General features: G+C 38.0%; 1 protein-coding gene across 1 annotated transcript in view; it reads left to right on the forward strand.

Annotated features, from left to right (window-relative positions):
- Positions 1-20,326, forward strand: part of Cd28 (CD28 molecule) — a 115,380-nt gene extending 95,054 nt beyond the window's left edge. The window contains exon 4 of the mRNA XM_042666982.1: positions 18,336-20,326. Within this exon, the coding sequence (XP_042522916.1) occupies positions 18,336-18,347 (12 nt within the window). The 3' untranslated portion in view covers positions 18,348-20,326. The remainder of the gene's footprint in view (positions 1-18,335) is intronic.
- The last annotated feature ends 5,682 nt before the right edge of the window (positions 20,327-26,008 follow it).

The following is a 26,008-nucleotide window of genomic DNA, read 5'->3' on the forward strand; positions in this document are numbered from 1 at the left end:
ACCAAGCACTCTCAGTTCTCACTTCACAGTAGGGCTGATGGTGGGGCACTGCTTCCCCCATACAGCCAATGTCCTGGGCCCACCTTCCCCATCCCGATGGAGGAGAGTGGAGACTCTGGTTTTCCTCTCTCCCTGCGCATGGAGCAGAATGGCTGGGGCTCATGGTGGAGTCTCAGATGGCAGCCTCAGGAATTGGGCAGGACACTCTTCTCTGTCCTCCCACAGAGAAAAGTTATTTTCCAGACTTCAGGGGAGAATTGGAAAGATGAATCGTGTCCATTGCGCGATCCTTTAGATTGTTTTAAAAAATTAAGGATAAGAGATGGAAAAGGTATTTTATAGAATGGGCTGGTTGTAGTATTGGGGGGCAGACAGGAGAAACGGATCCAGGAGAGATGGGTGAGAGTTAAGGCTGGAGCCATATCTCTGAACTGGGGTGTGGGAACCGCCAATGGGGTGCTTGGCTCCACAGGGAGTCTCAAGATGGTTCAGGAAAAACAAAAAAACAAAAAACAAAAAAACCCCACAATGAAACTGTTCTTAGAGATTTGCAGAAAATCATTGCTGCCCATGTCCCAGGGTTGCACGAGTGTCCTGTCAGCCGTTTTTTGAGGTTTCTGGGAGAAGTGATTTGGGTTGCCAGCAGGAAGCACCTGGTTTTGCAAAGCTGGGACAAGAATAGGAGCTGACATTTACATGCAGGCTTGTCACTTGACTCCTGGATGGCTCAGGATAGTGTCCAAGGAGAAGAAGGGAGGGCAATCGGTTATGACTATGCCACAAAGATGGTAGGGGTCTTCCCTGAAGCGCTTCACATTTAGAAAACTTCCTTCAGGGAGAGTTGTTCATGCTATTCCATAGAGATGGCTGAAATTTCTTTGAATCTAGCATGGCTAACACCATTATTATTATTATTATTATTGACACCAGTGTTTGATCTCAGGGCCTCATACTTGCTAGGCAGATGCTCTACTACTTGAGTCATGTCCCTCGCCTTCCTTTTCTTTTCTAAATTATGTTTCAGGTAAGGCCTTGAGTTTTTTCGCAGAGCATACCTCCCACCTATGGCCTTCTGTGCCACAAGCATAGTCCACCATACCTACCTTATTGCTTGTGATGAGGATTCACTCACTTTTTATCCAGGCTAGTCTTCAACCTAGGTCCTTTCAATCTCTACTTCATGAATAGCTGGGGTTAGAGGTGTGAGCCACAGTGCCCAGCCAATATTAAGACTTTGGTAAGAGAAAATCCCAATGGTTAGCATTTAGAAACTTGTACTAGGATATTTACTCACCACATAGCTTCTCATTTCTGCTCTGAGGACAAAACAAAGCCCCCAACAACCAAAAACAAAAGACCACCTTTCTCTATTAGGCAGCCATGTTCTAAAGCCCTTTCTTGCCAGCAACTCAAGATCTGGTATCTTGACATATCTTTTCTAAAGAGCTGCCTCCGGGAGGCTAGCCTGATAGGAGACAGACTGCGTCCACTCCCAGTTTCAGCCTCCTTAGCAATGTCCATGGGTATATATCACTTCTCCCATCTGAAAACCCCCTTCTCCCAACTAAGAGAAGAAAAGAGCAAGTGTTCTCTCCATTCTAAAACCCTACAATTCTATGACCCAGTGCTAGAAGATGAATGGAGGCAACTCTCCTGGCATGGGCCAAAGTTGGTTCCACCACAAGTCACATATTGAAACACTATGGCTCAGTAGCTTTGAATGTAGAGATGGGGGGTCTTTTGAGAGACGGGGTTAATGAACTCATAAGAGAGGAGCTTTAATTCAGTAGGACTGGTGTCTTTATAAGAAGAGAAACAGCAGGTGCTTTTGTCAGTCAATTCATTTGTGTGTATGTGTGTATGAGCATGCACGTGTGTATGTATGCACCCATGCATGAACACAGAGGAAAGGCCATGTGAGGCCGTAGTGAGAAGATGGGTGTCAGACAACCCCCTCTGGAGCTGGGATCCTGAGCTTCTAAACTGTGAGAATCTTAATCTATGGTTTAAGCCACTCAGGCCATGCTATTCAGTTAGGCAGCCTGAACAAACTAATATATCTCCTGTGCTCTCAGGAGTTGGACTATGATTTATTGGTCAGTAGCCTCTGGGAGAGTTTGCATTTAATGTTTTCCATTGGCAAAAACATAGCAAAATAAATTGGCTACTGGAAAAGAAGACATTCTGCTGCTTTTGAATTTATGGGGCCAAAGTTGCCCTGGTTGACCAGGTCTTTCCCAAGGTGGAGTCTTAAATGTCTCTGGGATATTTTTCTCTGACACCAATCAGTTCTCTGACATTGGCTGGGTGTCCAACAATGTGATTCAATTCTGAGAATGTTGTAGGCAAGCCAGCTGTACGCTTAGGGCCAGCAGTGAAATCTTACTCTCATTCCCATTGGGAAAAGAACCAGGTTTAGCTCTGACTTTCAAAACCAGTGAATTAGCTGAGCTCCAGTGGCTCATACCTGTAATTCTAGCTACTCCAGTGGCTGAGAATGGAAAGAGGTAAGTCTAGGCAGAACAATTTCCTGAGACCCCTCTCTTGATAAAAAAAAAAAAAAAAAAAACCAGCAAAACAGCACTGGAGGTATGGCTCAAGTGACAGAGAGCCAGTCTAACAAGTATAAGGACCTGAGTTCAAGAATCAGTACCATCACACAACAACAAAACAACTACTGAGTGAATCAATTAGAATAAATCATTTCCTTTTCCTTTATCTATATGGACACATCTACCTAAGAGTTCATAATGCCACTCCAACAATTTTGAAAGATGTAGGAGTTTTGGGACTTCTCCAAGAAACACATTGTAAAGTAGTAGGCATGTCTTATTTCCCATTTTTGAAAGTTTGTCATCTATGAGCCAGATTGAGCGTTTCTATATCCAGAAAATATCTAATCTTTCAGAATGTCTGGAAATATATTACATGGTTCATATAAGATTGCTTAGATATATTTTATCTGTATAAGAGGCTAAACTTTATACACATCAGTAGCAGTTTTTACAAAGCAAGATTATTTTGTAAATGAAAGTTATATTAATTTCTTTTTAATAGATGAGTAATAGCCATGTATTCTTATGGAGTACAGTGATATTTGATCTCTCGTTCCAGTATACAATGAATCAGCCAAGATAATTAACATCTATTACATTGCTAAGTTGTTAAGCACCAAAAGGCTGTAAACTTTGGTCTAATTGGAGTACTATGCAAGTATGTGCTGTGACATTTTTGTGGAGATATGAAAACCTTTACATAATTCATGTCTGATTTCATGTCTGAATGTATATGCAATACATCCTTGCTAACACTTTTCTGAATTGATTTCTTAAAGGTAAATCGAATCACTTATTTGAATATTTTTAGATTACATGAGCAAAAATGGCAGACTTATTCACAACAGATGGAGAGAGAGAAAGACACAAGAGATCACAGATTTTTAGTTTGTGGTTTACATATTCACAATTCATGGGCACTCACTATTGTTTGCTTTCTCTACACACACACACACACACACACACACACGCACACACACACACACACACACACCTGTCTTTGTTCATACATTGCTGAACAGGTAACTGTGTGCATCCATTTGCATCTGCTCACCACTAGGTCAGATGGCAGTCTTTCTCTTCACATTTCTATAAATTAGTAGCTTTGATTTGTCTTGTTTATACTTTGCTGAACAGGTAGCTATGTGCATCCATTTGCATCTGCTCACTGCTAAATCAGTAGCAGTTGCCTTTGCTAAGGCTGAGATATTAAAGGTCAATCTCAGCTACTCTCATAGATAGCCACCAGCAGGGGTAGTGGGCCTGATCAGGGGGAAAGTATCACCACCAGCGCCATACTTTGCAGACACGGGAGCTTTTCATATGGCAACTCCCCTTCACTCCCTTGGCTCTCAGAGATTGTCAGAATTCTTAGTTGTAGACAACACAGACACCAGCTGATGTAAACTTATTTATCAAAATGATGCTGGGTTGCTATGGAATTAAGAGAACCAGGCTCACAGTTAGAATGGAGGGACACAACACCCCCAGAGAATGACACAGATGATAACCAGAATGGATGCACTTGTCCAGGACTGTGCCTTGCCACCTGCACAACAGAACATTGGTTTTAGGGGGTTAATATCGTAGTCACTGCTGTCATGGAAACAAGATCTTACAAGTGCAATCAACTCTAGAGAGAGTCTGAGGTTTTATATCATTAGCACCTAATTCAGTCTCTAGAGTGGTATGTCTGATTGGTAAATCCTGGACCCTGTGCCTAAGACTAACTAAGGAATTCTGGTATCTGGTATTTCAGTGAGCTTGATTCTCATGAAGACTCATAAGATGGGCAGTCCTCCATAAAGTCAAGAGATCCAAATGACAGACAGTTAAAAAGAATGACAACTTCCCATGATATGGACTAAACTATGTTAACCCTCTGTTCCCATATAGATGACAGAAAGCCTTGCTGTACACAGATGATTAAAAACTCAACCATCTGATTGCTGGTGGTCCTAGCTGCTCAGCAGGCTGAGATTTGAGGATCTGGGTTTGAAGCCAGCCTGGGTGGGAAAGCTCCTGGGATTCATGTCCAACTAACTACCAAAAAAGATGCTGAGGCTCAAGTGGTAGAGCACAAAAGCTCAGGGACAGTGCCCAGGCCCCAAGTTCGAGTCCTAGTACTGACACAAACAAAAAAACAAAACAAAACAAAACTCAAACAAGCACTGCTTGTTTTAACCATGACAGACAGTGCTTTATTTCTTTATTATTATATTTTTGAAAATCTCCAATATTGTGAAAATTATTTCAATTTAATTGACATTTTGCATAGCAAATCGTTTCATCATGAAGTTTCCATGCATACATATGATATACTTTGGTATATTCATCCCTTTTATTATTTCTTTGTTTCCCTCTCCTCCCTCTCCTTTTTCCCTTCCCCTCCCACCTCCCTAGTAGCAATGTCAAGTTTACTAGACTAGGAGTTTCAGATTCATCCAAATATTTTCTTTCAGGCAATTTTGCTCTCCCTCACTTCCCGCAACCTACATTACTGGACATGGGGTGGATTAGAATGGATTACTTCCCATTCCTGAAGATTTCTTATTCATAAGTAGAAGTGATCTTTCTAGAAACATCCAAACTGGAGAGGTTTTGTCTTTAAAATGTCTGTGGGGATATTGAGAATAACCCAACGTAGCCAATTTCTAATTTAGGGTTTTGTTAAAACAAACAAACCAACAAACCCAAACCCCATAAAACCCAGAAAGAGAACCAAAGGGCAGCTTCTACTTAGATACAAGAAAGGTGTCAGATCCACTAGATTTGTGCTACTCCACTTTGTCATTGCAAGTGTTTAGGCTTGCACAGAGGTGTGGTCTCAGAGAGCAGGACATGCGGCATATTGCTAAGAAAAGGAAAGAAGGATGTGCCCAGAATGAGGACGAGGGAACAGAGCTTCCTGACCTGTTGTCTAAGCCATTTCACCCTCTGGAGAGCAAACTCCCAGCCTAAACCCAGATGGCATTGACCCAGTTATTTCGAGAGCATTTCCAATTAATCCAGCATTGTTGTAACACATGAATTGGAGACTTTTATGGTAAGATGTTTACTTTCCCACGGGTAGCAGCACATTCTGACCAAGGAGAACTCAAAGCTAAATGAGGTAGAAGAAAATGACCCACCTTGTATACCTGACTCCAAAGCACTCTTTAACCAGTTGGTTAGAATTGCTTCTGTGACTATTTACTAAGATCCCATGGTCTAAGCTCTGTACCATATACATCACATTTATTACCTCATTTCAAATTCTTCTGACAATTCAATCCTGTGAAGTCAGTCATCAGCCCCTATTCAAAAGAGAGCTTAAAAGCCAGAACTAGAACTTGAATCCACATTGCTTTAACTCAAAAGCTCGTGATTTTCACCTCCAACTCTTACGATGTTAAGTGCTCTTGCTCTTGAGGAAACTGGTAGATGGTTTCTGTTCTCAGTGGTTGTGTGACATCAGAAAAGTAGAGGAACTGGACCAGTGCATTTCCTTTTCTAGGCTTCTATTTGGTTTATACCAATAATTATGTATGTTCCAGGAACTGAGGGAACTCAAAAAAGGCATCTGAAAGCTCTGGAATGCCAGACATATGGGCTGGGGTTGGGGCTTTGATTGACTAGGCCTAAAGGTGAAGCAGTGCAGCCTCTAGCAAATAAGCTTATAGAATATTCACTATTCACTTCTGTGTAAAGTCTCTAAAGAGCCCAGTTGTTGAATTGTGTGCATGGTAGTACTGGGGAGAGAGCACAAAAGTTTTCAGTTCAAGGAACCTTGATTCTAGTCCTAGATACGTCCTATATTGGTTGGATGAGCTCGGATAAATTAGTTAATTGTGTGGAAGCTCAGGACAGTGAGATGGGGCTGGGGGTGGCTCATCAATTCTTCAGTTTGATGGAGAAAGTAACATTGAAGAGATGACAGGCACATGACTGAAGTACATATACGCATATAAGAGGTTAGCTGAATAAAACCCACTAAGCACTGTTGTCTAAAAGGAGACGAGAGGAGAGAGGTTGAGAGATTATAATAGAAGAGGTGAATTTGATCAAAGTACAATTACACATGTATGGCATATCAGAACAAACCCCTTGAATAATTAGTAATGCTAATAAAACTACATGAGAGCATTAGTTATAGGAGATTGGAAAGGTAACGATATTAACGACTGGGGATAATGGCTCAAATATTTTGGTTGCTTCCCCCCTCTGGAAAGAAATAGATGACAGATATTACAGCTATCTTGTGCTCATATCTGACCATAGTCTTTTTGCCTATCAATGTTGTGATGAGCAGGTAAGAAGACATGTGTGAAAACACCTAGAATCCAATATGGCATCCAGTAAACAGTCTGCATGTTCCAACAATAAATGGTGAATGTTGAGCAACTAGCTCTCTAGGAGGGTGGGGGAGAGGTGTGCTTACAACATAGATCCATATCTGGGATGTATGTACTGTCAATTGCTAATTTCACACTAGCAACAGGTGTCACTGGATGTGGAGTTGGGAAGTGGTGCTTATGACTAATTGCTTTGAGTAGTTACAAGCTAGCTCCAGCATCAATTGGACAATTATTTATTTATTTATATTGTTATCATAAAGGTGATATACAGAGGTTTTACGTTACATAAGTGAGGTAATGAATACATTTCTTTTTGAACAATGTCACTTCTTCCTTCCCATTCTCCCAGTTTTTTTCTTCCCAACCCCCTCCCACAAGTTGTATAGTTCATTTCCAACATAGTGTCTAGTGAGTATCACTGTTGCATTTGTTCACTCTTTGTCCCTCCATTTCTGTGTCTCCCTCTCCCTCTCCCAAAACTTACAAACAAGACAAAAGGTATAGAAAATAAAAGCAGTAATAAAAGAAAAAAAACCTCTTATTTTTATTTCAATAAATAGTATTTTATATGATCATATGTACATAGCTATTGAGCCTTTGTGATCCTCTCCTAAGAATATCCTCCTTTGATGTCACTGTGGGAATGTCTAGAGACTTGTATAGTTAACAAGGATGGGGCTTTTATTGTCTATCTGACAGTGCTTGATGTGAGAGATACAGTGATGAATATGAAAGGATCTTATGGTTCTGTTCTCTGTACACTGTCTTTCTAACTGAAAGTATTAACTCCCCAAATACTTTGCAAACACGATGTATTCTAGGTAGAGAAGCATGAACCCAATGACCTCTCAAGGTGTCTCTCAGCATTTGCCTGAACCAACAGAGGAAGTGTGACATCTGGCTTCTTCACAAGCCAGAGATCTGGTTTCCATAAAGCTGGGTGGGGGATGAATGAAATGCTACTCTTCTCACTGGTTTGGGGTTTGGTGTCTGTGAAGGCACTCTATTTCCTGGAGACCCACTCAGCAACATTGTGAGGGGAAGGTGCTGGCTCATCCATTCATTATCATGAGGATCGAGTGACCCCAAGAACAGTCATTTCCCAACTGTATAAGGTTACACCCTAGTGCCAGACCCACACTTGATTCTCCTAGAGCACTTCGATGATGCTGGGGATTCCGTTATGACTGACATCTGGTGTTCTTGATGGGAAAGCAGCCATACCATTCTCAGAGTAGGAAAATCATTTTCCCCTCTAGTTCTGAAGGTTGTGCAAGGGAGCAGGTTGAGAAACCTCTACACAGAATATGATGTAAACTATTCCAACTAGCCAGCAAGGAGGAGTAGCTTGTCTCTACTTTGCTGACTCGAGTCACTGTGCTCATCTACTGTAAGTTTCTTTTTATCATTTCTCAGAAAGCAATTTCTTTTTTGGGTTAAGTTTCCATATATGGTGATATTAAGGGGGAAAGAAACACAGTGCAAGCACTATTGGTTCTGCTGTTTAAAAAGGGACCTGCATTGTTAATCTTCTACCCAATTGTAATTTAATATAAAAGTTGTAACCCTAATGATTTTTTTTTTGAGAAAAGTGCCTAAACTTCCAAAATTTATTTGGGATGTTTGAGATTATTTTGTGTATTCCCTTTACCATATTTGGGAAAATTAAAAATAATATATTGAATATGGTTTAAGCTGCATACTTAAGCTTTGGCATAAAGGACAAACTCTCAGAGTTATAAGATGGCCCCACAGTATAAATAGAACAAATTGAGATTCAAGGATAATAGCAAAACAACTGTAGTTTAGTTTGGAACCAAAATGGGCAAAAGTAGGGAGTGATTTCATTTCACTAGTGCATAGGTACCTAGTGGTTTATTTATAAGTTTTTCCATTCTAGACAGTTCTAATTGATTCCTCATGTGTAAAGGATCTAGCATTGTTAGTCTGTTTCCACATAATTTTCCAGGCTGGAATTTTTGGGTTCAATATAGCAATAGAAAATGTGCAATAAGAATTGGATCAATATTTTTCCTATTTCTTTTTCTCCTCCTTATCCTCCTTCTCCTTGTCCTCCCCCTCCTTGTCTTCCTCCTCCTCATCTTCCGTCTCCTCCTCTTCCTCCTCTTCTGCATCCTCCTCTTCTTCTTCTTTATCTTCCTTTTCCTCCTCCTTCTCCTTCTTCTTTTAGTGATACTGAGGCTTGAACTCAGGGCCTCAAGTTCACTGGGCTCACTTTGCTCATGGATGGTGCTCTACCTCTTAAACCATACCTTCTGCCCTCATTCATTTTCTTTATTTTTCTTGAAGTCTCAAGACAAAGCTAACAATTATTGCTATAGAATTATAATACAGTCAGGCGCTGGTGGCTCACAACTGTAATCCTACTTAGGTGGCTGAGATCTGAAAATTGTGGTTCAAAGCCAGCCTGGGCAGGAAAGTCCAAGAGACTTTCAATTCCAATTAACCACCGGAAAACCAGAAAATCAGAAATGATGCTGTGGCTCAAAGTGGTAGAGTGTTAGCCTTGAAACAGTGCCCAGGCCCTCAAAAAATTATATATATATATATAATATATATACACACACGCATGTATATATATATATATAAATATGTATGTATATGTAGCATATATTGATTGTTCTTTCACAAAGTAATATTACTATTTTTTATCTGGGTCTTTAAAGATGAAAATATATTCTAGAAGTTTGAGTATTTTGACAAGATATGGAAACAAGAAGGCATGGTAAGTAATAGGGCCAGTGAATAGAATATATTCACTTGAGAACAATCAGATAAAATACCAGCATGACATTTGAAAATAGTATTGCGCATTGGCCTTCAATTCTCAGGTAAGCTACTTGTATTTTCAAATCATTCATGATTTCTCTTGGCCTGAAAAATTGAAGAACAGAAACAAGGTGGTAGAGAATGTATGGACTAATCTGAAGTATGGTTTTTAAAAATATATATGGAATCTATAGTAGGATTGGATTGGGTCAAGGAAAGATCCATATATTATTTTGGAGTAGGTTTCTGAATAAAATACAGAAAATTTAGTTAAGTTTGAGTCTCAGATATGCAACAAATCATTTTTAGCATGAATAAGTCTCATACAATATTTGGGAAATACTTAGACTATAAAGTATTTGTAGATAATTGGATTTTATATTTCAGTGAGTATTTTGAATTTTACTTGCTAAATTGGGAATAATCTAAGAGGATACCAAGGACTAAAGTTGCAGAGAGGAAACTGATTAAAGAATATGAATATAAAAGAATGGAGAAGGTAAAAATCCATAATAGAAAAATGATGTGGCTTAGAAATCATAATTAAGACAGGACAGAATCTAATAGGTTAACTTTCAAATTCAGATATATTAAGAGAAAAAAATTGGACAGGAGTTTCTGTGAACTGATAGTTTTGGTTAGTAAATAAAACAAACATTAAGAGACATTGCAATTTTAAATTAACGTTACTTAAAATTTAATAAAAGTTATATTCTTAAAACATAATTAATATTTCACAGATCTATCAAGCAGTTTAAATGTTTTATTAATAACATTAGGAAAATGTTCGCTTTCTCATAGCCCAGATAAAGGAAAGCTCAGGTCTTTATTTTCCCAAGACATTTCAAATCATATCTTAAAAGTCAAACAACAGCTGTGTGCTTTATTTTTGCCAAGGGAATAGTCAATGACAATGAATCTATTCTCAAGTTGGGCAAAAGAGTGTTTGCCTCATATAAACCAATAGGACTAAAAGATGTTTTACAAAAATTCAGTATTAAAAGTATTGGGCAACACTCTATGAGCATAGTAATAGTAGCATACTTATTTTGGCATAGCTGTACCAAAATTTTAAAGTAGTGGTACCGAGGAATGGAACTTAGGTCCTTTTGAATACAAGGCAAATACTCTACCACTGAGCCTCAGCTCCAGCCCTTTTTTTTTTTTTTTTGAGATAAGATCTTGCTGTCATTGTTGCCCAGTTTAATAATGGGCTCAAATTCAAGATGGTCCTACTCCTAACTCCTGAGTTGCTAGAATTACAGATATGAACTATTATGCCAAGCAGTAGTATATATTTCTCAACATATTGATATATATTATACTTATGGCCTATATGAAATATAATATAGCTTATGTTGTATATAAGCTAGAAATTGTACGTATGTCTTGTGACCCTTCAAACTTTTATAAAGCCCACTTTAATTTCTCAATGAAGATGATGTGCCTATTATGGGCTCGGTTTTTACCCATTACCCATCAACTCTATAAACCCTCTCCTTGTTACTTTAATGAACAAATTACTATGGAACCACGGATTTGGACTATAACTTCAGACAGAATGACTTTCCTCATTTTGTCCCTGCTTTCCCCAGTGCTGCTCTAACCACCTATGTATATCATTGTCCATCAGGCTACAGAAGTCACACTGACTACTTGAACAGAGAATAGTTTAAACTAAAAATTGTTAGCCAGGTATATGGTGTTTAGCTGGGTATGGAGGAATAAAAGGAATGCATAGAGGTGGTAGTTGTAGTTATCATTTATAGGGTTAGGGAAACATGAGAGGAAGATGGAGTTACTAAAATTTAGAAATGTACAGGACGAGTCTTGCGTGCCTGGGGTATAGACCTCTGAGCTGTAAAGTGGATTCAGCTACTGCTGTAAAAGGTGGCATTGCTGCTCTGGGGTGAAAAATCCAGCCTGGAGTGACATCCATGCAGACATGGGTCTGTCAGGAAAGGGTAGGCCCCTTCTGGCTTTAAACTTCCAGCATCTTCTGTTGGTGGATCTGATAGTCCCCAACCCCACATTTGGTGTGCAGACTGCTAGTTTTAGGATCATAAAGCTTAGTCTAGAGGTGTCCATTTGAACTGAAAGATCACTTACTCACTAGAAACCTCCTAAGTACTTCTACCAAGTCACTTCTTCCTTTTTCCAACTGAAACTCTACCTGGAACTAGAGTAGTCTTTCTAAATCCCTTGGAAGTTTCTTGTGGCTTTGTGAACAAATGCAGAAATCTTTAACATGAGTCACTGGCGGTGTGTGATTTGATGCCTGTGAATTTCTTTTTTTTTTTTTTTTAAATTTAATTTAATTTTATTTGTGAACATACTGTACAGAGGAGTTACAGTTACATGGGCAGGATAATGCGTACATTTCTTACCAAGCATTGCAGCCTCCTTCTATTCTCATTCTGGACCTTTGCCTCTTCCTGGAGCTGATGGCTTCTTTTCTAGGCCATCAGTGTGCCATGTTCCATTTTTTTTTCAGGTCTTTGTACATCCTGTTTCCTGTTCTTGCAATGTTCCGTCTTCCTCTTTGATGGTATAGTAGTCCTACTCATTACTGAGATCTTGGTTCAACAAGAATTATTTCTTTAGGAGCTCTTTATACCTAGATTAGGTGACAAGTAACTGTTACAGGTTTCCATGGCTTCTTTGCATTTGTTGTGATTTGTGATTAGGAAGAATCTCTTTGGCTGAAATCTATTTCCTCACTGTTGTTGCCGAGTAATCCAAGTGTAGGGGTGATGTTGATTTTGCTTACCAGTGTTTTCTCAGCCTGTAATGTGTGTGTAGTGGGTGGTCAGTATTTATCATACTATTGACTATTTCCTTAATATGCTGGAACAACTGAACCAACTTATTTTGTGAATATGAAGGAGTTTATTTCTATAACTTAGGATGTCATTGTAAGTACTGCTTTTCATTAGCAAGATGAGTGGGTAAGGAGCCTTTTGAAAATAGGTTGATATCAGCAAGAAAATAGGTTGATATAGCAAACAAACTAGAAAGACAGCCAACTAATTGGGAAAAATATTTATCAGCAATATATCAGAAAAGGGGCTAATATCCAGTATATACAGGGAACTCAAGAAACCAATCCCTCCCAAACCTAACAAACCAATTACTAAATGGGCAAGGGAACTAAAGAGAGACTGCTCAGAAGAAGAGGTAAAAATGGCAAAGAAACCCATGAGGAAATGTTCACCATCCTTGGCTGTAAAGGAAATGCAAATAAAAACATCCTGAGATACCACCTTACCCCAGTCGAATGTCTCGAATCCTAAGTTCAGCCAAAGACAAATGCTGGAGGGCATGAGGAGAAAGATGAAACCCTATTGCACTGCTGGTGGGAATGTACACAAATACAACTACTTTGGAAAGCAGAAAGCTAAATATAGACCTCCCCTATGACCCAGCCATACCACTCCTAGCCATCTATCCTGAACAACGGGAACCAGGATAAAAAAAACAAAAAAACATGTACCTCCATGTTCATTGCAGCACTGTTTACAATAGCTAGGATATGGAAACAACCCAGATGCCCCACTACAGATGAATGCATCCAAAAATTGTGGTACCTATATTCAATGGAATAGTATGCAGCCATTAGAAAGGACAAAATAATGGCATTTTCAGGGAAATGGATGGAACTAGAAAAAATCATGTTGGGTGAGGTAAGCCAAGAGCAAAGAGACAAATGGCACATGGTTTCCCTGATATGTGGATGTTAAATCCAAAACATAAGGAGGTACAACAAAGTAAACAAGACTTGAGAAACAAAGGACCTCCACTCATCTGGTCGTATAATTACTAAATGACCCCCATGCTGCTGACCACATATATGTGCACACAGAAGGAAACTAGGAGGAGGACACAGAAACAGAGGAAAATAGGGGAAAACATACAACAGCAGTGCCCATCAGGTGCACTGGTCATTGATCAAAATGAACTAAGCAACTCAATGGCAGCAATGAGAGGGAGGGAGTGAGCTGGAAAGAGGGAACAGCTGACACTAAGCAAAAGGAAATGTACATATCACCCAATATGGAAGAAATAACTGTATTGTCAAAGCTCATAGAATTCACAAACTTTATAGACCATGAATAACGACAATTTGCCCCATGAAAGTTAGAATATGTTTGTGACTTTAAGTATCACTATCTTTCAATACTGTGAAATTTATGTAATCAATTAATCACAATAAAAAGTTGCTATATAAAAGAAGAAGAGTTGATAAGGAGCCTTTTGAAAATAGGTTGATTTTTTTAGGGTCCAAGTTCTAAACAGTGAATTCCTAACAAAGGAAAACTTTTCATTAGACATCTAGTCCAAGTTCAATTTCCTCAGTGCTCTATTCATTTCTAGATCATCTTCCTTCTTAGGAACTTCACCTCATCTACAGGGCCAATTGGCATCTCCTGCAACAGAGCGTAATAGGTCATTATTGATATGGACACTACTTGTACTAAAAATACATGCATGTGAATAATTGTATGTGCACATGTGCATGTGTTTGTGTGTGCCCATGCCATTACATTTTTTCTTTTCTTAAATTCAAAAAGGGGCAGTCTCTTCATTCACTCATTCATTAATTCATGCATTAATCACTCAAAACTTTCTCAAAGTCTGAGACTTTGCTCAGAGTACCACAGCAGAGCTTAATGCCAAGTATTATGTCATAGAATCTACGTAAGTCTACTTGGAAACAAAGTAAAATCAAATCTGTATATTCTGCATTTGGAAGGCTCCAGAAATAGATTTTCTGCATTCCTCTCTTCAAATGAAACACTGTGCCATGAGGACAGAGCACGTGTGCAGACACAGCATCATCTAAGTTCATTCTCAGAAAAGAAACATTTCTTCAAAGGAAGCATAGTCTTCCCACTTTACAGACAACCTTTTACATTCTCAGAAGAGTGATTCGCTTTCCTGGTGTGACATTGTCTCAGGTATCTATACTTATAATTAGGGTCTTTGCTCTACGAATGAAAGGCCTGCTCCAGTGATTTTCCCAGAATGACGGGTTTGGTTTGTACTAAAGATTCCTTTGAGTCTCTGCCCTAAAAGATAGAGAAGTGCTTACAGCTTTGAAATAAGGGTTCCAGTTTTTTACCTTTCCCATCACTGCTATGCAGATGTGAAGACAAGTTACCGTCAGGACTTACACTTAATGTACCATGAGTAACACATGTCCAGCAACCTTTGCAAGCAGAAAGTTTCTCATGTACCTACTTATCCACTTAGTCATCTACCCCTTCAACTCACATTTACTGTGTTTACTGTATATGAAGCATAGTATTAGCACTGGAACTATGGAGGTGATGGGGAAACAGTTTGCAAACAAATAGATAAGATAATGTCAGGCAATGATAAGCACCATGATGAAAACTGAGAATGACTTGCCATGTTGCTGTTAGAACGGGCACTCAATGATCCAATCGATGAATTGACATTGAAGCAGAAATTCTGAAAGAAGAGTCCAGTCTTATTCAGATACGGGGGGGAAGATTATTTCAGACAGTGGGGGGGGGGCAAGTTGTGCTAAAATCTTCGAGTCGGAATGAATTTGGCTAAATATGGCTTGTAATACAGCGGCCTAGGAAGAAGAGCCCAGCCCTGAGACCATGGCATAGGAAAGTGATGCCCGTCTTCCACACTCTGCATGCTCTGTCTTTTCCCTACTTAGGGGTAAATTGCATTTTCTGTAATATCTATGTTATTTTGGCTCAGGTCTCCCGGAGCACTCAGTTGCTTTATCACACTACACACATTTTATTATAACTATTCACCAACAGTTAAAATTTAAGTATACTTTGGAAAGGTAATAATACCATTCTGAGCTTAACCTTGGGTATTTTGTAAAGCAACTACTACCTTATATTTTGGGGCATGTTGGGAAATCAGATAAATAAAAGGTGGCTATTGGGCCATATGTTCTCCTAACTAATATCATTTTCAACTCTGATAGACTTTCCCCACTTATACATATTATAAAAAGCTCCAGGGCTATTTAAATGGTTAAAAATACACAGAAAATACCAAATGTTAGAAATTCTTGGTATATATGAATTTATGCATGTGTAGAATTATGCATCCATTTTCAAAAGTAGATATTGCCATATATTAATATGTTAATATAGAAAGTAAGAACTTACCAACACAAGAAATACATTGGTATTACTGATTTTTTTTTTGGTTGGTCATGGGCCTGACCTCTGATCCTGGGTGCTGTCCCTCAGCTCTTCAGCTCAAGGGTAGCACTCTACCACTTGAGCCACAGCACCATTTCCAGCCTTTTCTGCTTATGTGGTGCTGAGGAATCAAACCCAGGGCCTCATGCATGCAAGGCAAGCGCTCTACCACCGAGTCACCTTCCCAGCCCTGATTTTTTTTTTCCCTAAGTGGTGATCACCCAACCTAGGAGGATGGAGAAACAACTAAGTTAATAGCAGTGAGGAAAAACCTTAAAACCTTGGTAGTGGTTGTTTCTATTTGTAGTGATTTGTTAATCTTTCCAAATTGAGAGTTCATCAAATTAGAAGTGAATTAAGAAAGTATTAATTGTCCTATCATCAAGAATTTCTAGGGGCTGGGTTGTAGCTCAGTGGCAAAGTGCTTGCCTAACAAGTGCAATGTCCTGAGTTCGATCCCCAGTACCAAAAAGAAAAGACAAAAACCAAAACTAAGAAAAACAGTTAAAAAAAAGAAAAGAAACAAAGAATTTCTACGTATTAGTAAAATATAATCAGATTTACATAAATTCGACAGTGTAGCAAAACTTTGACCAGTTCAATTCATTGCCATGCGCTATGCAATATGAAAGGTACTGTAGGGAACAGATAGTGTCTCATAGGGAGAATTTGAGAGAGATAAATAACGATAACACGTGACCTTTGAGAAGCTTGATTAAATAAAAATGCCAAGGGCTGGGGGTGCAGTTCACAGGCAGAGTGATTAATGCCTGGTTGCTGAGTTCAGTCTTCTGCATTCTAACTCTCCTCCACCAAAAAAAAAAAAAAAGAAAGCAGGCTTAGAGAAGTACAAGTCCTGGATTTTGAAAGGAGAAAATTCATATCATTTTGGGGATTTGCAGGTGAACTCAATCTTGACTTACTGATCTGTTTTTGGAAGAAAGAGATAGACAATAAAGTGAGTGAATTATAAAAGTTTCATTAAAATTTGAAAAGAATGACTCACCATTGTTGTGGAATGTTCATGGAGCAAATGCTATTTCTGGGGAAGACTCTTTTCATGGAATATCTAGTTTGACTAAGCATACTTTGGGAAATGGTATACAAGGCTTGGAAAACCTTTGGCAGTGTTTTTCTGAACTTTGAATCTTGGTCTAGTGTTGGGAAAGATGGGATGAGGTTTGGCGTAATTTTGAAGACTGATGTTTTCAAGAATGACGTTTCAGAAAGGAAGGAAAGGGATAATGGATGATGAAACTTTGGGAAAACTCATTGAGGGAGGCAATGATCTTATGCTACCTCCATGTTGTTTTGGTATATGGGATGCATGTTGTTAACTCTCCACTGGATTTTACATCCCAAAGAATAAAACCATCTGCTTATTAAACTTTGAATGAAGCTGTTTCCAGCCCATCCTAAAATGAGAGTTTGCATTGTAAAGATCTTTACAGTTTTCTATAACCTTTATCAATCTGCACCTTGAATTGGATTGTGTGTGTGTGTGTGTGTGTGTGTGTGTGTGTGTGTGTGTGTGTGTGTACTCTGATGAATGATCTTCCCAGGACACCAGCTGTATTACACTCTGATTTTTGAGAAAACTCATTTCATTGTTGGGTAGTGCCGGTTTTTAATATAAAGAACAACTTTTCTAGTTGAACTTTATCTCCTCTGTGACATTTACCCCTTGGGCTTTGCTATATTCTTATGCTCCTCACATATGTCTTTTTGTTCCTATGAGATCCAACATGAGTTTATTTTACTTTTTTTTCTTTTGTTGTCGGGCATGGGGCTTGAACTCTGAGCCCAGGTGCTGTTCCTGAGCTCTTTAGCTCCAGGTGAGTGCTCTATCACTTGAGCCACAGTACCACTTCCAGTTTTCTGGTTGACTGGCGATAAGAGTCTCATGGACTTTTCTGCCCTGGCTGGCTTTGAGCCATGATCCTCAGATCTCAGCCTCCTGAGTAGTTAGAGGCATTAGCCACTGGTGCCTGGCTCATGAGTTCATTTCTTGGACCTAAAAACAAAGTGACAATGGTAATGGCTATTCTTTAAGCATGTTACATTAATGAGATAACAGGCATGGTGTTTGGCCTAGAGGCTGATATAGCAGACATTTTCACTTCTTCTCCTGTGTTTAAGTAACAGCCTTTCAAATAATAGTTTTTAGCTGTCCCTGTTTTCTCATTCTTGTTCATTCATTAACTCATACATTCATCTATTGAACTTACTGAGTACCTAATATATAAAAGGCCCTGTGTTTGGCACTGAAAATCCATAGGGAACCAAAGAGACAATGTTCTTCATCATAATCTCATAGAGTTTAAAGTCAAAGAAATGGGAAGTAACAGTTCAGCACTGTAAGTGCCCTGGGAGAAAAGGGAAAGGGGAATGTCTTCTAAGTTGGAGGATGTATCAATGTTTTTGGTGATGGCTTAAAAAATATTTTCTCATAGCTCCGGAGGTGAAAAATACAGCAAGAAGTTGTTTCCTCTGTAAGATCCAGTGGAGAATCCTGAGGAGAATTCCTTCCTTCTTGGCTGCTGTGGACTGCATTACTTGATCTCTGCCTCTGGCTTCACATAGCTTTCTCATGACTCTGTATTGTATTTATTTGCCTCTTTATGGAATATATATAAAGCAATTCAGGTCCACTTGGATAATCCAGAGTAATCTTATTTGATGATCATTGATTACATCTGTTCAGATCTTTTATATCTTTTTTCCAAGTAAGGTAACATTAACAAATTCCAAGAATCAGAATATAATCTCTTTGGCTATTATTCAGTCTATAAGAGAGGAAAGGGATGAAAGCAGGCTTCCTAGGAAATCAACATCTCAATCAAGGTAAGTGGAAGTTTGTCAGCAGGAAAGTTGCCCACAATGTGTCAAGTGGAAGAATCAGTACCTGGGAAAGGCCCCCAGGTGGGAAGATGTGATGCATCTGAGAATGTGAAAGGAGTAGGTTTATGACTGGAGCTCACAGTAGCTATGTATGTATGGGTGCATGCATGCACAGAAGAAGGGTTGTTGGGAGGAGAGGCATGAGTCTGGAGAGATAATAACATTGGCTACCTCATGTGGTACTGGCTAGTCATAGTCAAGTGTTTGGATTTTAGACCAATGTAATGGAGAACCACAGAAGGGTTTTAGAAAGCACTTCGTTTGGTCAGATATGTGCCCACCTCTGGGATAGATTTGAGGAGGCTTTTGGAGGCAAAGGCATCAGTCAGAAGTTGCTGTAGCCATTTTGGGAAGAGGTGGAGTCAGCTGGAACTGGCTGGATTCCTCCTCTTTCTGGGACGTGGTTCTAGCTCATCATGTTCCTTGTAGAGAACGTTCTTCACTTCCACGGTCACTGTGGCTCCACAAATGCTTGGAAGACATAATTAACACAGGGATTATTTGGTCAAAAAGTGCTAGGACTCTTTATTGCTATTTAGCTTCATTGACTGCTGGGATTCCAAGCCTGACTGTGGATGATGAGGTTACTCAAAGGTTTGATCAGTGATGGGGGCAGCCCCTCCCCAGCACAAAACCAAAGACAGGAGCAAGGCAGTATTGAAAAGGCAGGCAACGTGGGAGGCCAAATCAATGAGGTAAACCACAAAGGAACGTCTAAGTATGCTTTCAGATCTTTTTTTGGACCTTTGCGTGATAATTGGAAGTTAAGGTGTAACTAAATATGTGCACATCCAAAAGGCTCTGTAAGATAAGAGTTCCCAGGTTCCTTAGAAGGACCTATCACAGGTTTGTGGGAAATGTTTGGCTGTTTTCAGAAGCAGAGATTGTACGGAAGATCTCCGCATTGTTGACTGACTGCATACTGGCTAAAAACTGTAAGCATCAGGTCCTTTATTTTACAACACTAAATAGTGATAACAGATTTTCATATATTTTTTTTCTTAAAACACAGACAAGGATTTTAGAGGATAGATGTTTACAAATAATGAAGAGTGTAAACATGTCCTTAGTTTCTATAGTTTGATAGAATAATAATTCTTAGTGTGGCAGGGAAGTCATCTTGGCTCTTATATTAAAAAACAAACAAAAAAACCCCCAGTTTCCCAGGACCCAGTTCTGTTAAATGAACTCAGGCTTTGGGATTGGGGTGAAGACTCAGAAGCTGGAATTTTTAATAAGTTCTTCAGGAAACCATAATGCTTATAAAAGTTTGAGACTATTTCTATGTACTATGGTACATTCAAGTCATAAAATATAGTAACCAAGTGTAGATGTATATAGAAACATATTTGTAGTATAATCCCAAGTACAAAATAATGTGTTGCGTTAATTCTACTTTACTTGCATATGTGTATAGAAAAATACTTTACAATTATTCCTCTAAAGATTATCCATTGAATTAACATGAATAAGACATATGGTCCTTTTATCACAGTGCAGTATGCATATATCATTAGGAGAACCTACTATTTATAGATAGAAGAATTTTATTGCTTATATGAATTTTCTAATTTTTATGTATATAATATGTGTGTGTTTTATAATAAAAATGATTCTTTTTCACATATATCTTTGTCTCTGAGGGTTTCTTTGTCCTCATTTTCTCCTATCATGTTTTCTCTTGCTCATGCTCTATCCTCTCTTTTCTATAGCCAAATCCTCAGTCTTATCCCATCACAGTGTGGAGAAAAATCGTGTTCTGTTGAATCCATCACCCCTATATAATACTTGGGCCTAGAGATATCTGTTTTTACATGTGTTGTTCATGACAATCTTTTCCTATTATCTCTTCTTCTAAAGACCATTGTAATGTCTTCCATAATGGGTTTTTTCCCCCTAGCTCAGATTAAATAGTACATGAATGAGTAATAGTTCCTGATAAGGAAAGGAGTAAGATTACTTCTCAGTGTATTTCAGATAAGTTTTTAGGGTATAAAGACTCTTGTGATTATATGTTCGATTTTGATTAGTCTCTCTTCCAGTACCAAACAAATCTAGACAACATTTAAAGGTCCTTAACTGACTTTGGTAGAGAAGTCCGTTGAGCTGTATTTTCTGAATTGAGTCCGGGAGGAGGCCTTGAGGAAAGTGGGGCAGCAGGAATTTTGCTGGGAAGCTCCTGATCAGACTTGGCTTCAAGACTATCTTTTATTTTATAGTGGATAGGTCCACTAGCCCTAGTAATTTTATAAGTGCAACATATTTCAAATTCAACTTTATTGGAGCCTGATAACCCAGGAAGCTGATTGGAGAACTATTCAGTTCGAGATGATGCAATTCTAGAAACGAGAAACATGTTTTCTTTCCTTTTCTTCCCTTATTTTGGCATAGAAAAGCTACAGAAACTAGGTTATTACGTCTTAGCATGTTTTCAGCATATTTCAGTTCACAAATATTTTGCTTGATTTCTGCTCAACAGACTGAATTCCTCATATATTTCTAGTGTGAAGTAGTGGCTTACATTCAAACTTGATGAGTCTTGGAGTTTTTTTTAATATTTAAGAGATAAGGTATTTTTTGATATCATTGTTCAACTACTAAAATAATTTCTGCATCTTTTTAAATTTATTTTTATTTAAAAAATTTTTTTATTGTGATAATACTGTACAAAGGGGTTACAATTACATGGGCCAGATTTCTTATCAATCAGCATCTTTTTAAACAATAACTGAAATGTTCTTGTAATAAATCAAGCTAAAGCTGGGCGCTGGTGGCTCACGTCTGTAATCCTAGCTACTCAGGAGGCTGAGATCTGAGGATCGCGGTTCAAAGCCAGCCCAGGCAGGAGAGACCGTGAGACTCCTATCTCCAGTAAACCACCTTAGAAAACCGGAAGTGGTGCTGTAGCTCAAGTGGTAGAGCACTCGCCTTGAGCTGAAGAGCTGAAGGACAGCGCCCAGGCCCAGAGTTCAAGCCCTACGACCGACCAAAATAAATAAATAAATCAAGCTAAACCACATCAACATTTTGTTAAAATTACATCTGCACATATTTAATCAAAGTAGCATCCTTAATGAGATGAATCAAGAACTTTGCAACCAATTTTTTTTTAATAATCCTTCATTTCATTATCCCATTTTATTTATTTCAATTGTGGTATTTCATGAATATTACAAGTCCTTTATAGAATATATTAACTCATTCTTTTAGTTTTTTCTACTCTCCTGCTATTAATATATATTAACTGAACAAATAGATTTCATTATATTTTAATGCATGCATATAATGTATTTATGCACCTTCATACCCTTTCCTGCATCCTTTCTCTCTTCTCCTTTTCCTCTTTCCAAATAGTTTTATTTCAACTTTCATTTGTTTTTAAAATATAATTTTCACTTTTATTGCATGTCTGCCTTAATTTTTTTGGCAAGATGACCAAATTTCATTTATTTTCCAGTAAATAACATTCTTTATGGTTCAATAAATTTCACTTGTCAATAAAATTCCAAACTTTTATTATCCATCTATTAATGGATACCTAGGCTGATTCCAAAACTTGGTATTGTGAAGAGTGATGCAAAAAACATGAGCATGACATCATCTCTAACACATACTGACTTAAATTCTTTTGGGTACGTATCATGGAGGGGTAAAAGCAGGTTCATATGGTAATTTCTTTTAGATTCTGAGGAATTTCTGATTTCTGCACTGGCTATAGCAATGTACATTTTCAACCAAATATTGGCTACAGGTTTGATGTATAAACTTTATTATTATGAGATATGGCATTCTATTCTTGATTTCTTTAGTTTTTTTTCAAATTATGTAGGGATGTTGAATTTTGTCAAAAGCTTTTGCATTTATTGAGATGATCTTGTAATTTTTGTTTTTTATTTTTGTTTTTGTTATTTACAGATTGACATATATTAAACCTTTCTTGCATCCTTGAATAAAAATCAGCTTAATAATGGTGTATGGAGTTTAAATATATTGCTGGACTCAGGTTACAAGTATTTTATTAAAGGTCTTTGCATTTATGTTCATCAGGGAAATTGGTCCACGGTTTTCCATTTTTTTTTTTTGTGTGTGTGTATCTGGATGTAGGGACAGGGTAATACTAGTTTCTTAAATTAGAAACAAATATCACACTAATAATTTCACCTTTATGCAAGTGTACACAAATGTTTTAACCAAACTATGGAAAATTCAAGATGAACTTAAATGATGTTAGAAAGGTTAACTTACAGTCCAACAAAATGAACACCAGAAAATGGATATTTGAAAAGGAGAGCATCAAGGAGAGGAAGGTCTATGAATAAAGAGAACAAGTAGAGGCGAATACATTTATAAAATTCAAAGCATATTCTGCAAAATTAAGAATGAAGAGGAGAAGGTAAGAGAATGTAGTTATCTATATCTATAGCTCTCTCTCTCTCTATATATATATATCGTACAAAAGCAAAGTAAGTTGTAAGGGATGGGTGAAAATGTTGAAAAAGGTAACATTGATCAAGATGCATTGTATTCATAAACTGCTTTGTTTAATGGCAACCCCTTTGTACAACTACTTAAAGATAACGATAACAATAATAGTAAATAAAAGAAAATCAAGGGAAGAGGTGTGGGGTTTGGAGGGATGGAGGAGATGTTGAAAGAGGTGACATTTATCAAGATGCATTGTATTCATAAGCTGCTTTTTAAAATGACAACTCCTGTGTACAACTACTTAAAGTAATAAAAATACATTCTTAAAAGACATTAAAGTATTCCAACTTAAGAAAACTTGATTCCCAGATGTAGAAAACTAAAATCAGATCCCTGTTTGTCACCATACACAATATCAACTCAAAGTGGATCAAAGACCTCAAATGTCAGCCCTGAAACTCTGAAACTACTGCAAGATCGAGTAGAGGAAACATTAGAACTTATAGAGAGGCAGGAACTTTTTGAAATAAGTTCCAGGGACACAGAAAATAGGAGAGAAACTTGATAAATGAGATTATGTCAAACTAAAGAGTTCCTGCATAGTGAAGGATATAGTTTCAAATTAGAAAGACAGCCAACAGACTAGGAAAAGATCTTTATTGGCTACACAAATGACAAAGGCCTGATATCCAAAATATACAAGGAGTGCAAGAATCTATCTTCTCCATAAAAGTGAAGAAACCAATCAACAAATGGGCAAGGGAACCAAATAGAGAGTCTTAAAAGATGAAAGAATGGCCAATAAACATGAGAGGAAATGTTCAACATCCTTGGCTATCAAGGAAAGAAAAACATTGCTTTTGTTCTCTTTTCTTTTTTTGGTCTTTTTTTTGGTTCATTTATCTTGAGGAGGGTAAGGGCAATACAGAAATAGTGGCTGGGGGTTTAGCTCAGGGGAATAGCGCCTGCTTGGCGAATGCAAGGCCCTGAGTTCGTTCCTCAGCTCTGGAAAAAAAAAAAAGAAATGGAAGGACAAAGGGTGAACACATGAAGCAGTGCTACTCACTAGACACTGTTGAAAATGAACTATTCAACTTGTGGGTGGGATGGGAGGGAAAACCTGGGAGACAGAGGGAAAGGGTGATATTTTCCAATGGGAAATGTACTCTTGAGCTGACTTATGTAACAGTAGCCCCTTTCTATATCACCTTTATAACAGTAAAATATTAAAAAAATAAAAAGTTCTAGTGTAAAAATATAAATTTATTTATAGGTTCTACATTTTCTAATTTACCAGAGTGTAAGTTTCTGAACTATTCCATAATGACTGTGAATTATAGTGGCAACGATTTTAATAGTCACTTTTTCATTTCTTATTTTATTAAGGCCAATTTTCTCTTTTAAAAAATTATATATACATATACATATATATGCATATATATGTATACACACACACACACACACACACACACACATATAGTTGATCGTGGGGCTTGAACTCTGGGCTTGGGCCCTGTCCTTGCGCTCTTCAGATCAAGGTGAGTGCTCTACCGCTTGAGCCACAGCACCACTTCTCGTTTTCTAGTGGTTTATTGGAGATAAGAGTCTCATGGACTTCCCTGCCTGGGCTGGCTTTGAACCGTGATCCTCAGATCTCAGCCTCCTGAGTAGCTAGAATTATAATGCGAACCACTAGCCCATGGCTGCTTCCCTCTTTTCTTTTCATTAGTTTAGTTAAAGGTTTAATCAATCTTGCTTATCTTTACAAAGAAATAACTCTTTGTTAAATCAACACTTCATATTATTGCTTTAGACTCCATTTGGCCAATTTCCCCCTTAATCTTTGTTATTTAATTCCATCCACTAATTTTGGATTTGCTTTTTTTTCCCCTGAGACATTTTCATACATCATCCTTGTTTATATAACTGTAAACTTTCCTTATATAACTACCTTTGCTATTTCCCAAAGGCACAAATAAGTTGTATTTTAATTTTCATTTAATTCTAGAAATTTGAAAATCTCTATGTTTTCAGTGACTGATGTTTTATTTGGAAGTGTATTTATTATTTACTCTCCATGTACATATCTGTTTGATCTTCTGTGATACACAATTTGTTTTTAATTAAGACTTTTGTGGCCTACAGTATGATCTATTTTGGTTCAAGTCCTATGGACTGCTGAGAGGACACATATTCTTGAGCTGTTCGATGAAATATTCTTAGATATCTATTAAATTTATCTGAACAGTTTAACCCTGATGATGATGATATTTTTGGGGAGGAAAGGGATGGATTATCTGTCCATTAAGGAGTATGGGATGTTGAAATCACCTACTATCATTGCATTCAGACCTATCTGTCCCTTCATGTCACTTTTAATGAAATTGGGTTCACCAACACTTGGTTAATATTTACAAGTGTCAGATTTTCTTGATGGATTGTTCCTTCCATGAGTTTATGGTGACCTTTTTATCCCCTCTGACTAATTTTGGCTTGAAATCTGCTTTATCATATATAGGGTATCGGTATTCCTGCTTGCTTTCAGATTCTCTTTCTCTTAAGTATAATTTTCTTTCTTCCTTTTTTTTTTTTTTTGGTGGTGGGGCCTGAACTCTGGGCCTGGGCGCTGTCCCTCAGCTCTTCAGCTCAAGGCTAGCGCTCTACCACTCGAGCCACAGCACCACTTCCGGCTTTTTTCTTTTTGATTATGTGGTACTGAGGAATCGAACCCAGGGCCTCATGCATGCAAGGCAAGCACTTTACCACTGAGCCACCTTCCTTGCCCCGTAAGTATAATTTT

This window comes from Dipodomys spectabilis, unplaced genomic scaffold, assembly GCF_019054845.1.
Source record: "Dipodomys spectabilis isolate Male_0828 unplaced genomic scaffold, ASM1905484v1 ptg000373l, whole genome shotgun sequence".
NCBI classification, from domain to species: domain Eukaryota; kingdom Metazoa; phylum Chordata; class Mammalia; order Rodentia; family Heteromyidae; genus Dipodomys; species Dipodomys spectabilis.